The 13,107-nt window shown below is 44.9% G+C and overlaps 1 protein-coding gene across 3 annotated transcripts in view; it reads left to right on the plus strand.

The window, feature by feature from the left end:
* Positions 1-12,488, plus strand: part of SPSB1 (splA/ryanodine receptor domain and SOCS box containing 1) — a 57,954-nt gene extending 45,466 nt beyond the window's left edge. For 2 of the 3 annotated variants that reach the window (XM_014941484.1, XM_014941486.1), the window contains exons 2-3: positions 5,930-6,758; positions 10,364-12,488. In XM_014941484.1, the coding sequence (XP_014796970.1) occupies positions 6,065-6,758; positions 10,364-10,491 (822 nt within the window). In that variant the 5' untranslated portion in view covers positions 5,930-6,064 and the 3' untranslated portion in view covers positions 10,492-12,488. Of the gene's footprint in view, positions 1-3,920; positions 4,372-5,929; positions 6,759-10,363 lie in introns of those variants that run through there. The other variant, XM_014941487.1, reaches the window with a different exon arrangement.
* Positions 12,489-13,107: the final 619 nt, after the last annotated feature.

A 13,107-nucleotide genomic window follows, 5' to 3' on the forward strand; every position in this document is an offset into this window, starting at 1 on the left:
TGCTTGCATCTTTATAAATAGTTTGCAGAAAGTAACATCTTTTCTGTTGCTTAGTAGTATTTTCTGCTAGATCATGCAGTGCTGCAGTTAACAGGAACTGGTTGGGTAGGTGGAGAGTGGAAACTTGCTTAAGTTGGTGTCTAGTTGAGGATGGGTGGCTGCTGCTGTTGTTGTTGTTACTTCAGGCTTTAGTTTACTCAGATGTGCTGCTCTGAGTGACTTCAGTGCTTTGCTTTGGAGGACCAGACACTCCATACATGGTGCAAGAGGGCATGCTGCCTTCATCACGCTGCTTCTCAACATTGCAAAAATAGCTCAAAGTTCTGCAAAAACTGTCTGAATCACCCCAAGGAGAGGAATGTTGGAGTGGTGTGTTCATCCAGACAAGCTGATTCTTAGTGGTTACAAGTCCTAGCAGCGTTGTATGATGACATGCTCTTGGTTTCCTTGGGCAGAAGCCTTTTCTGGTATGTCTCAGGGTGGGCATGCTTATGCTAGTGGCTTCATGTACAGAAAATCAGAGCTCTTAGTGTCTGCTTAGTAGATGAATAAGGCTTATTAACTTTGTAGTCTAGGTAAATCAAGCATTGCTAAATACTAAGTGTCTTGTTCTCCCCATCCCTGGCATATCTTGAGCACAGTTACTTGTCAGGGGCCTCTTACTCCGCTGGAGGATTTTCCTGTTTGCCGGGACACGTGCCATCTTTCTTAATTCTTGCTTGCCCAACCTCTTGTGATCTCAGAGTGACTGCAGTTTCACTTTCTGTGAAGGCCACGCAGCCCTGCCAAGAGCCAAACCTGCTGAGCCAAACTGCTGCTGCTCTTCAGGAGGTGGGGCTGAGGAAGTTGCCCCTGTGGCAACCTTCTCGGTGTAGGACAAGACGGCAGCGAGGCTGACAGGGCTGCCAAAACCAGTGCTATGCAATGAGGGTTGCCTTGCCCAGCCCTGATCTAAGCAAAATTGCAACACTCCAAAACTAGCTCTGACCATGTTGTTAGTGCAGTTGTTCCCATCATCTCTTCTGTGGCTGCTTGTTCTCTGCTAACACAGCACTGGAAAACTTCTTGAACAGCATAGGTGAGCTTACTTTTTTTTTCCCCCCAAGGTTTGGTCAATTTTTAATAGGGTGAGAAGGGTACTAAAGTGAAAATGCTGGTGGAGTGATTGCATCAGTGGTGGATGGGGTGTCACAGCCTTCCTGGACCCATTTCTATACACAGTGCAAGTAAGGTAGTATTTTTTGATACTAAGAATTAACAGCAGTGAAAGTTGAATATCCTGGGTCTTTAGGGCTAAAGTTTGAATGCTAGTTGAGGAATATGAGTTTTCTCTCCACCCTACTTGGGTTGTTTTATAGCATTACTGATCCATCTCAGCTTTTAGCTTGGTTTTGCAGAAGATCTATGTGATTAAGGGATGTGTTCTTCTCAGCACCACCAAGGGAGGAAGGGGGAAACCTCTGGTGTTGAAGCAGTGTCTAGAGGTCACATCAAAGAAGGGTTAGCACTGTGGAGGGGTTTTGTGGGGAGTTCCTGACGTACTCGTTGTGCACGTACTGAGGGATGTGAAAGGTGACCCCAGGTAAGCTGCTGCCAGCAGGTTAGTCAGCAGATTAGGAGTAGATTTGCTCCTTTGACTGGTGGCTTGTGGGATGAACATTCAGCCCATGAAAATGGACCAAGTTTACGTAATGTTTTTGTAGTAAAATCATGGAAACCTGAGTAAAACTACAGTGGCTTTTTTAGTCTCAAGTATTAGTACTGTCTGGGAGCCTTTAGTTCAGCTTCTTCTTTCCTTCTCCTGACCTGTTTTCCAGGCTGGAAATCTTTAGGGTAAGGCTCTGATTCATTGTCTGTAGAGCACCCAGAATATGCTAGGTGTTTAAAGGTTTGGCCCCTTATCTGTAGAAGTACACTCAATAAATATTGGGGGAGAGCAGGGGGTGGGAACAGAGCACCAGTGAGCTTACTTGAAGAAATTGACTTGAAGTAAAATTGTATCAGGAACTTCAGAGCCTTCATGTATTTTTGTAACTCAGTGAGCTTACTTGAAGTAAAACTGCATCAGGAATCAAAGAACTTCAGAGCCTTCATGTATTTTTGTAACTGATTTTCCAGACAGGTGTCCTATAGGTCTTGATCTGCAGAGCAAAGGAGGACCTGTGAGGAGCTGTGGGTTTTCTGAACTGAAGTTACCAAACTTCTTGTAACTGGCTGAAATGTTTCTGGTAAAGTCTAACTGAAGGAGAAGGGTTTGCCGGAATTTGACATCAAGAAAACAGATGGGTTTTGGTGGCTGAGTGAGTACCTCACAGGTGCTTAAACAACTGCAGGCATCTTCCAGTACTCTGGTTTGTTTGCTTCCCTTTGTTTTGGAGAGGATGCTTCTAGAACTATTTATTTTTCAGCTGTGAACACTTGAAATTGAATTGATTCATGTGAATGCCTCAACAGAAGATGCTGAACACCAACTCTGCTCAGCCATACATGTTCTTGTCTTTGCAGACCTGTGTTCTCCCTATTAGGGAGCAGGGACTTGAATTCTTCCATTGAAATCTCTTTGTCTCCTGCCTTGATCTATTTGCAGCAAGCAGTTCTTTTGAAACCTGGTGTATCTTTCTAGTGTGGCAAGTTGCCTGCTTGTTCTGAACAGCTAAACTGAAGGGAGATCTAATCCTCACTGAAAATAGCACTGAACGCTTTTCTCTGAGACAGTTTCATTCCAAAGTTTTTAAGCCTAGAAGGTTAACAATAAAACTGAAAATAGCATGGGAGCAGAACTGAGTATCATGGGGATGAGTTTATGTTTATAAAGCAGAGCAGAATTGCAGCAAGCCTGAGCTGTTGATATGATAAGATAAAAGCACTTTCAGTGCTTACACTTGTACTTAAACCTGTAACAGTTCAAAGGTTTGGAAGTAGCTAATTCCCTGGGATATCTTTTCATTCACGGTTGGCTGTGTCTCATATCAAGCTGCCCCGGGCATTAATCCATTAATTTAAGAGAGTAAGCTTTTCTGTATCTGTCCTGCTGAGGGAAAGTGCCTGTATTGTCTTGTGGGTGAAGAGACTTTTCCTTTAAAAAATGAGGGCATAATTGTACTGAGCTGTGGGGGCAGAACAGCTATATAATGTGTTGGGAGAGGGTGATGTGCTGGCATCCAGTGATTGTGCCATCCCTCAGCTGGTTTTGCTGTTACTTATTTTCAGCTGTTGACCAGCTGGCTTAAACAATTCAGGATTTGTTTTGATGTTGTGGATGGTATGTATTTATTGCAGGAAGTCTGTTATCTCAACAGCTGATAAGGTGATTGGACCTTACTTAAATGTCAGTTGTTTAATGAACTGTCCTCTGTCAGGTCCCTGAATAGTTTGAAATGACTATACTGCTGCCTAGTAATGTGCACTGGGATGTGTTTTTTAAAGAACCTTGGGTATTTTCCTCTCCATACTTGGAAAAAAAGGAGGGAAAGAAAGGAAAAGTAGTCTTGTCTCTTTTTACTTGAGAACTAGAGGGTTTGAGCTCGCTGTTCCAGTGGCATACCCTGGACCAGCAGTAAAAGCCTGTAGGGAAGCTGGCAAGTTGTTCCCTAACCCAGAGCATAATGAGCCTTCCCTGTCACCTTCTAGCTGAAGCCTTGCTGCTTATGTCCAGTAACCTTATTTTTAAACCAGATCTGATTCATGTTCTATTTTTCTATGCCAGATGAGGTCCTTGGTTGTGAGTGAGTGTTGTGACTGTAGCTGGCAGGAACCCTGCGTGATTGCCTCACTTCAGGAAATGTTAAAATAACACTTTTTTTTCTTAGAAAGCTAGTTCGCTCCCCTCCCACTTCTAATTCTCCTAATAGCTGCCCCCAGTTTGGCAGCTGTCTCACAGAGGGTTGTTTGTGTTGCTGAGTGAGAGCAGAGACACTTTGGTGGATGCGGTGCTGGAGGAGAGGTACATGAAGTGAGCTAGGATCTCTAGCCAAGCTGGCTTGAACTTTTTAGAGGCTTCTCTGAAATTTGGAAGGAGAACTGCTAAACTGTGAGAAGAATCTTGCTCCTCCCCCTGGACTCTGCATCTGAAGCTGGGGATTTTTTTCCTCTTGGGGAAGACGAGCTGCCCCAACCGAAGCTGCTCTTTTGAGACAAACCATACAGCAGGTTTATCTGCTCTTGACTTTGGTAACTCAGGAGGGCTGGTAGTACCCACAGCTGCTGGAATGGGTGTTCCTCAAGGCTGGACCCAGCAGGTCTCCTCTGCTGTTTTGGACTTGCAGTCAGGTCTCCGAAGTACTTAGAAAAGCTTTAGTGGGGTTGAAGAAAATTATGTCCTCAAAGCTGTATCAGTGGCTGCTAGCTGCTTTGCCAGATGATCTGTGGAAGGTTTGTAACTCTCTAGATGGAGAAGCTTTAATTTTTATTGCCTAGCTCCTACCTTGTTTGATCACTGCTATGGGGAGGTAGTTTGTGTTCAATACTTTATTTCTCTTTTGGAATTGTTTGTGCTGAGGGGGGAAAAATATTTATGGCTGGATAACAAGAGGTGATACTTGTGTGTGTGTCTTTGTGATATGTAGCCTTTAGTCTAGGGGATGCTCACATCCTAAAGGTTCCCCTAGGAAACGTGGGCATCTACATTCATGTAGAATGTTCATTTACAACTGTCAGCCAAAAAAAGGAAGGCTGGGATTTAGTTGTCTTCATCTAATGTCTGTCGACCTGTGAGGACTGCAGAGGAAGCACTGGAGTACCAGCTAGGGGAACACAAAGTGCTAATGTAGTGTTATATGAATAACCTGGTTTGGACCCTGGAAAAACAGTGCAGAGACTGAGCCTGTTGTAGTTCCCGTTCTACTTGCCAGTCTGTGACCCTCTTCTTCAGCTAAAACACAAATACATCCTTCCTGAAATGCAGCCTGCTTTCCTTTCCCTAGAGTGGAAGCTATATTTATGAATATTTTGCATTCTGAAAGCTAGTTCCAACTTCCCTAGAGCAGCAGAGGGAGAAGTTTATTCACCCTTTTATGCCAGGGACATCGACTCTTCTTGCTAGGGACCGCTCAGACTAAAGAGCAGTAGCAGTAACCCATATAAACCCATCCCTCATTGCTCCTCAGCTGTAGCACCTTACTGTGGGGTCCAAAGGCAGTGCAATTGTAAAGACAGGTTTGTCTGTGAGAAACTGACTGAAGCTGTTTGGACTCTTTTTCTGAGCATTAAATGCCTTGTGTGTTTTGGCTCCGTTGTGGATAGCTACAGAGATGGCTTTGGCAGGAGAAGAAATTCTCCATGGTGGTTGGAAGGAGCTGGAGCAGTGAACACCAGTGGGCAGCCTGGCCCTTCACTGGGTTGTCTTGCTCAGCCTGACCTTGTGGTATGAACCAAGGCTGGGACACCAGGCAAAACTATACTTATGCAAGACACTGTCTTCAGTCCTACCAATTGAAGAAATCAGGAAAAATTTAAGTCTTAAGCAATGTGTAGTGGGTTCTGAGTCTTCTGCATCGAATAAACTTTTCCTGAATTTTCTAGTGGGGAACAACATATAGATGATCATCATGTGAAAGCAAGGTTTGCTGGAGGCAGCCAAAATACAGATGCGCTCTCTTCAAGTTCAGTGATGCAGTAATAAGGTGTGGTGCGTTCCCTGTAAAGAGAAGATGAGCTCTGGTGGCTGAATCTATTGCTTCCTTAGACAAGCAGAAATTCAAGTGCCTTTCTGGAAGGGGCATTAGAAACTTGGTACCTATCTATTTGATCTATATGCTATCTCTGCTCTGCAGGGTTTGCTGCATAAGCAGCATTCATTGTCCTTCCCTGCTGGTGGGAAGGAGGGACAAGATGTCAGGATAAGCAGATTAAAGCTGCTCTGTGAATGTTGCATACAAGGCTGAGTGCGCTAATGTTTAACTGCTCTCTTGTTTTTCTTTCCATCCATTAGGCAATACTGACTGGTGCACATCTTGACAAGGTCTCCTAGCAACTTTCTCTGGAGGGCTGAATGACAGCAGGAGCGGCCGGGTAAATCGATGAGCTTGCCTTGGGAGCCTATAAATAGGCAAAATCAGAACACACGATGGGTCAGAAGGTCACAGGTGGGATAAAGACTGTGGATATGAGGGACCCTGTATACAGGCCACTGAAACAGGAACTCCAAGGACTCGACTACAGCAAACCCACGCGTCTAGACTTGCTACTGGACATGCCTCCGGTGTCGTACGAAGTCCAGTTACTGCATTCGTGGAACAACGACGATCGCTCGCTGAATGTGTTTGTGAAAGAGGATGACAAACTCATATTTCACCGGCATCCGGTGGCTCAGAGTACAGATGCCATCAGAGGCAAAGTGGGCTACACACGAGGACTGCACGTCTGGCAGATCACGTGGGCGATGAGGCAGCGAGGGACGCACGCTGTGGTCGGGGTGGCCACGGCAGATGCACCTTTGCATTCCGTAGGGTACACCACGCTTGTAGGAAACAACCATGAATCCTGGGGGTGGGACCTTGGGCGCAACAGACTCTACCACGACGGCAAGAACCAGCCGAGTAAAACCTATCCTGCCTTCTTAGAACCAGATGAAACTTTCATCGTGCCGGACTCCTTCCTGGTGGTTCTGGACATGGACGATGGGACGCTGAGCTTCATCGTAGATGGGCAATACATGGGTGTTGCGTTTCGGGGACTCAAAGGCAAAAAGCTATATCCAGTGGTAAGCGCAGTGTGGGGACACTGTGAAATACGGATGCGCTACTTGAATGGACTTGACCGTGAGTATAACTCCCTGTATTTGTTCTAGCAGCGTGATATTTAGGTGCAGGCCTACTAGGCCATCCTGGGGAGGGTTTTCATTTTTCTAGAGAGGTGAGGATTTCACGTCAGCAGTAGGATCGCTGGATACAGCTCTGAATCCTTGCTGGCTAAATCAAAAAGCTTGTCTGTAAACATCTGCTGTTACCAAGGCACTGCAGGGAGCAAGCAGGGTTTGGGGAGCTACTATGGTGGGAGAAGGAGATGCCATTTGTTGGTCTAGAGATGACAAACCTTTCAATATCGCTACCAAAGTATCAGCAGGAATGTCCTTCTGACAGGCCTCTGAGGGACAGTCACCTTCCTTAAATGGCTAGTGAAGGGACACTTGAAATCCCTTGCAGGCAAGAGTGGGAAGATCTGTCCTGTCTAAGGAAATGGGGAAAATCTCATCTTTCAAACAAGTAGCTCACTTCTCTGCATCCTTCAGGCAGGGTGTGCTCATTTCTGCTGTGGGGCTGGATGTTGTAGCCAGCCCAGCTTGCATGCCAGGCCATTTACTAATAGGGACATCAATCTCTAGCTAAGCTTAGTAATAAATTTGGCTGTTCAAATGTGCTAAAGTCTGTTATCTCTCATAGTCAGAAGTTCCCATTGGGCCAGACTGTGACTCAGTCCTCTGGGTAGGGTGGAGGAGAGAGGTGAAGGAAGTGGATTAAAATCTGGATTTATGTTGTTAGTGAAATAAATTTGGCAGTATTCATATGAAAAGAGTATGTGTTTCCCCTGCATTCCAGAACAGTGTCTGCCCAAAGGCTGTAGGATACTGGGCTCTTTTATTTGCTCTTAGAACACGTTCTCATGCTTGGCCAGCAATGGCAAACCCTTGGTGATGGTGACACGAGGTACAACAAAACTGACACTGGGCACCAGAAAAACTGAGCTGTCAGGATAACCAGGAAAGCCTCGCAAAGGGGTAGGAGCAAAATCCACAAGTGCTTTGAGAAAGATGCTTCAACTCAGCAAGACCAAACGGTGCTCTGCCAAGAGCTGTCTTTCTCACCAAAAGAAGGAAACCTAGCTCTTTCTGCCACAACAGCCTACAGAATGGCAGCAGCTCCAGTAACCAGGTTTTTCTGAAGTGTCAAAGCCAAAATCTGCAGCTCCTCTCAAAGCCAGCAAGTCTGTGGAGTTGTTGGCACAGAACTGGGTTTAGCAAGGAAACGGCCACCTCCAGTATTGGATTTGGTTGCAGTGTGCTCTCAGCACAGGAGTGAATTGTGGGCCTGAGGCCAGGGATGACGGGACGCTATTTTGGCACAGAGAGAAAGAAGGTGTCTGGCTCTAAACCACTTCTGAATGTTCAATAGCAACACTGTCCAGTGATTGTACTGCTCGTGAATGGAAGGAGGTCAGAGATGTGCCTGCTTTCCCTTTCGGTCTCCTGTCACTGGGTTATCAGTGCAAACTAGATGAGGACAAAGTACTTGTTCCTAATCTCTGTGGGGAAGAAGATCCTCCCCTTTTAAGGCCATTAAACTGGAATGTATTTGTTATGTTAATGTCTATAGGCATTGAAGGTCATCCCTCATCCTCTGGGATGCTGGCTAAACAATGCTATCACCATATGGAGCAGGAGGAATTGGGACAGACTTTGAATACAGCATATTTGTACCCCAGTGGTTTAAGAATAATCTACACTGGGAAGTGCCAAAGGAATGCTGCCAGTAATAGGCTTCTCTGGCAGTGTCTGAGCCAGAGCTGAGACGTGCAGGCCAGCTGTAGAGACCTGTTCTTGCAGAAGAGGCAGCGTGGATCCTGGAGCAGGTCAGGAGCAGGCAAGACCAGCAGGACCTTGGCCTGAGCACAACCGTGTTGTTACTCATGGCACAGAACACGTGTGACAGATGGTGGGGCTTGGGGAGCAGCAGCATCGCCCTGACAGATCTGTGTGCTGTCCACCCAGCTGTCAGTGTGAACAAGGTGTGCATATAGAGCTGTGATTGCTCAGGAATAATTAATGCTTGAAGCACTGGCACAAATTTTGGAGAACTGCTAGAAGAACATTCCACTGCAGCTTCCCCTGGAGCAGGTAATAGCTTGTGATCCATAGCAGGGAAGGAGAAGGGAGGGGAACAGCATTAGTTCAGCTCTGGCTGCTGACTTGAGGAGGAGACAGACCAATTCAAGTGTGTGTTTCCTGATTTTACCAAGTCTCTCCTTCTCACAGACTCTTTGCCAAAAATTTTATTAAAAATTAGCTTTCTCCATTCTTCATTGGAAGTGTTTTCTACGTGGAGCAGTATGAGTGTTTACTCTTTCCCAAGTAGAATCAGGAGTAGCCTGAGGAGAGGCTACTGACAGCACTCTTCATTTTGAGCCTTTCCACGTTAGCTGTTATCCTTGAACCTGGAAGGAAGGGACTTCTATCCACCTTACTGGTGGAATGAATTCTGTTTTTAAAAAAATAATAATGCAGTAACATGCCCATGCTCAGAAAAACTAAGCTTTTCCTGTCTTTCAGCAGTTTAAAACAGCTGTGTGAACAGTCAGATTAATTTGGCTTGTAGTAGTGGAAGCTGGAGCTGTTGGCACTTATCAAGGTTCCTGAAAACTGCAGCTTCTCAGCCAAACTCTTCCATTCCTGCGGATGTTTTTAGGTGTCTGTGTTCAGCCCAAGATATCTGTAAAGGAAGCTTTCTAATGGTGCATGCGGAACCCTCAGGCTATTAGAAGGATGTCCAGTTATCGCCTTAATTTAGGATGTCTTTGTGTTGGCTCTCTTGGGGGAGGAGAAACCCCTCAGGCTTGAGCAGCATGTGCTGTAAAGGTGAGCACTGACAGACTCAGCAGCAGAAGCTGTGAGAAAATAACGTGTGTGTGCCTTCTGTGCAGCTGTGATGTGTTCACTCTGGCTTTGACCTTAGTCCCCTGTATGTTCTGAATGACTCTTCAGCATCAAAGGGCCCCCGTATGCCATTCCTGAAAAACTAGTATTATCTTGTTCAGTGTTTATAAGTACAGGATGCAAAAAAAGATAGCTAAAGGCTTGTGTATTTCCCAGGGTTATGACACAGGAGGGAATCCTCTAATGGAAAATGTCACAGTACAAGTAGTGACATGAGGCTTTGACGGATGGCTTTGTTTTTTGTGGGAAGTATGTAGTGCAAATGGAGGGGTTGGCAGCTGTTATCCTACTATATAAGAGAGAAATCATGGTACTTTCTGAGTATTACATGATGCTATCAAACTCTTTGCTGCAGTCTTTTTTGCTTCAGTGAATTTTGTACAAAGGTTCTCCGATACTGCAGTGAGAGGCACAGGTTAGAAGATGTGTTCTGGCTTGACTTAATGGCTTTGGGGGGGGAATCTTCGATTAGGAGATTCTAGTATTTTTTCATTAGCACACATGTATTGCTTAAATAACCTCTACAGAAACATGCTCTGCCTGTGTATTTGATGAGCTGAAGTTCTTGATACGTGAATGCTGAATGGCTTGGGTCCTGCAAACATGCCAAGCTTTCACTTTTCTTGTTCAGTCTTTTTGTGGGGGTTTTTGAGAACCAGCAAAATGAATGTGTGACTTGTGGGTTGGGATGTTAATGTCTTGGATCTCTTTTCCCAGCTGAACCACTGCCTCTGATGGACTTGTGTCGGCGAGCTGTGAGGCTTGCTCTGGGCAAGGAAAGACTGAATGAGATCCCTACCCTGCCACTGCCAGCTTCCCTCAAGAGTTACCTGCTCTACCAATGACCTTCATGTACAAGGACAGAGTTGGAACCAAGGCAAAATATGGGAGCTGACCCACTGAGCAATGGGCTCTCCACCCTCGTGTCATCGCTACTGTTGGAACTCCTTGGCCAAAGTATTCCTGCCACTGCTTAAGTCTCAACAGAGTTGCCCTTACTGGCAACCTCTCAAGTAATCCTTGTTTCATATCTGAGTGTTTTGTTCTTTGGAAGTCACTTCCCCAGCACACTTACAAAAGAAACCTTTACAGAAGCTCTGTGCTTCCCTACTTTTCCTGAGAAAAGGCTGTACTGCATCCTTTGGGTGGCAGAGCCTGGGAGTGAATGATTTTTCTGTACCAGCTAAAGGGAAGAACATAATCTGGGGGAAGGGAAGGTATTAGGAGTGGAAATATTAAGACCGGATCCTAAGAGTGGAAAGGCACTGGGTGGCCAGCAGAGTTGGGAAGAGTCTGGAATACTAAGAATTAATTGCTGAGTTCTTAAAAACCAAAAAAAAAAAATAATACAACCCCAAGCCCTGAAACAGCAAAACCAAGAACCCTCCACCAGCACACTTCTTAATTTGGAGAAGGTGTTTGTCACTGGTGTCTGTATCTCTGCCAGGACTTCTCAGCATGTTAGTTCATAGACACTGAATCCTGCTTTCTTGTTTATAACCATTGCTTTCTCAGTTCTCCTGCTCCATTTTCTGTTCTGCCCCTTCTCAGTGGGTTTGACTCAGTTGACTGAGCAGTCAGACTGTCTTCACCTGCCCTCCTCTTCCTGACTTAGAACTGCAGGTTTTAGTCTGGGCTCAGGTGTCCCCTGCTGATGTGGGGACAGGGAAGGAACACATTTCTGCAATAGGGTGAGACAGGCTGGGAGCTGAGATTTGTTACACAGCTATAGATCCTTGCCATCTTAATTTATGCTTTCTGTAGGGCCTGTTCTACCTTAAGGCTTCAGGGAAGCATACTAATGTGTTTCTCTAATGACTCTCCCCGGAAAGTCTCTTCTTAGATAAGCTGCTTAAAGTCATCCAAACCAGGCTTTGTTCTGTCGTAGACCATCAGCCTATCTCCACTGAACTATGCAGCAGGAATAGTTCTGTTTTCTTGCTTGGGGGTGGGAAGTTGTCCCAGACAAGGTGGCAGCAGTAGGGCTGCAGAAGTACCATCAGCAGATGAGATCCAGAAGGTGATTGCTGCAGGATGTAATTTGTGAGACTGTTACAGAGGCCAACGGGGTGGTCTTCAGGAACAGCAAGAAGAAGCCGAAACTTTTCAAAGCTGGGGCAGGAGAGAACTGCAATAAACAGGACAAGCAATTCAGGCAAAATCAGCACATCCCAAATAGATTCTCACCTCAGTAGCCAAGTAAAGAGGGTGACACTCCTTTACTAGCAGGAGCTGCTCTCTTGACCTCTCCACAGGTTACTATGCTGCCTTTCTGGGGTTATTTTGCACATTTCTTTGTCTTGAAAAATGTTTGTGTGGTTGGTTTTTTTTGCTCTTGAGTTATCCCTTCAGTTCTGTGTAGGTACAAATGAGTTTAGTTGTTGAAAATGTTAATATATATATTTGTGGTGTATGTATAAGAACATGTTTTAAACAGCTGCTGTAGGGTACCTTTTTAAAAATAAACTACTTGCATAGTATATTTTTTAAAGCACAGAATTGGTGCCAAGACTGGGTGGGGTATGACGTGCCCCTTTTTTAATCTAATATTTTATGATTTTTTTTAATGTAGGGGTTTGTACTAGTTTCTGTTACAGGGTGGGGACACAAGAAAATTCAGTGTGTGTGGAGCCCTACTTGGTTGCCTTCAACTTGAACCAGTGTCTTCCAGAACTGCAGGGAAGCAGCTGTGTTCTCCCTACTTCTAATGCTCTTTGTGCTCCCTTTGTTTCCATCTCCTCTCACTTCACCAGTACGTTGCTTTGTACAGTTATAAATTCTGACATTCTATTTTATGACTGTAGATAATACTCAGTAACCTAATAAACTTTATTAAATATTATTTGATGTTGGTTTTTATTTGTATGCAATGATCAGGGTTGTTTATATCTAGTTTTTACATGCGTGGGGAGCTTATTTCCAAGAAGCCAGCTCAGACAGGTAAAGCAAGGGCTCTTGTGGCCTTCTCTCTGCTTAGAAGAATAACAATTTAAAGCTGGCATCTAAAAGGTGTGTTCTTTTAGGACAAGCTGCAGCTATTCCTACAGGCTGTGGTAACCTGAGATTTTGTTGAGTGCCTAAAAATGGCTACTCCAGGTGACGTTGAATAAAACCTGTGAGGAGAGAGCAGCCTTGGTTTCCTAATTGAACTTGGTTTACAACTGATTTATTACACCGTACTCCTTTCTCTTCAAACAGATTCAAGTAGATTCAATAGATGGGGCCCTGGTTATCTTGCCAAACTTAATGCATTGTGCAGGTTTGCAAATTTCTCTCCTGCATTAAAGTAAACAGCTTTTCTTTTTCTTCCAGGAAAGAAGCTCATGTGAAAAGAAATCAGTAACCTACTACCTACTTTATTTGATACCTGACTGTCCTTTTTCTTAGGAAGGGAGATAGTGGATAGAAGAAAGCAAAATAAAAGGTGAGGGCTAAAAGGATTGCTAGCCAGTAAAATAGCA

Source organism: Calidris pugnax, unplaced genomic scaffold (assembly GCF_001431845.1).
Source record: "Calidris pugnax isolate Ruff unplaced genomic scaffold, ASM143184v1 scaffold82, whole genome shotgun sequence".
Lineage (NCBI taxonomy): Eukaryota > Metazoa > Chordata > Aves > Charadriiformes > Scolopacidae > Calidris > Calidris pugnax.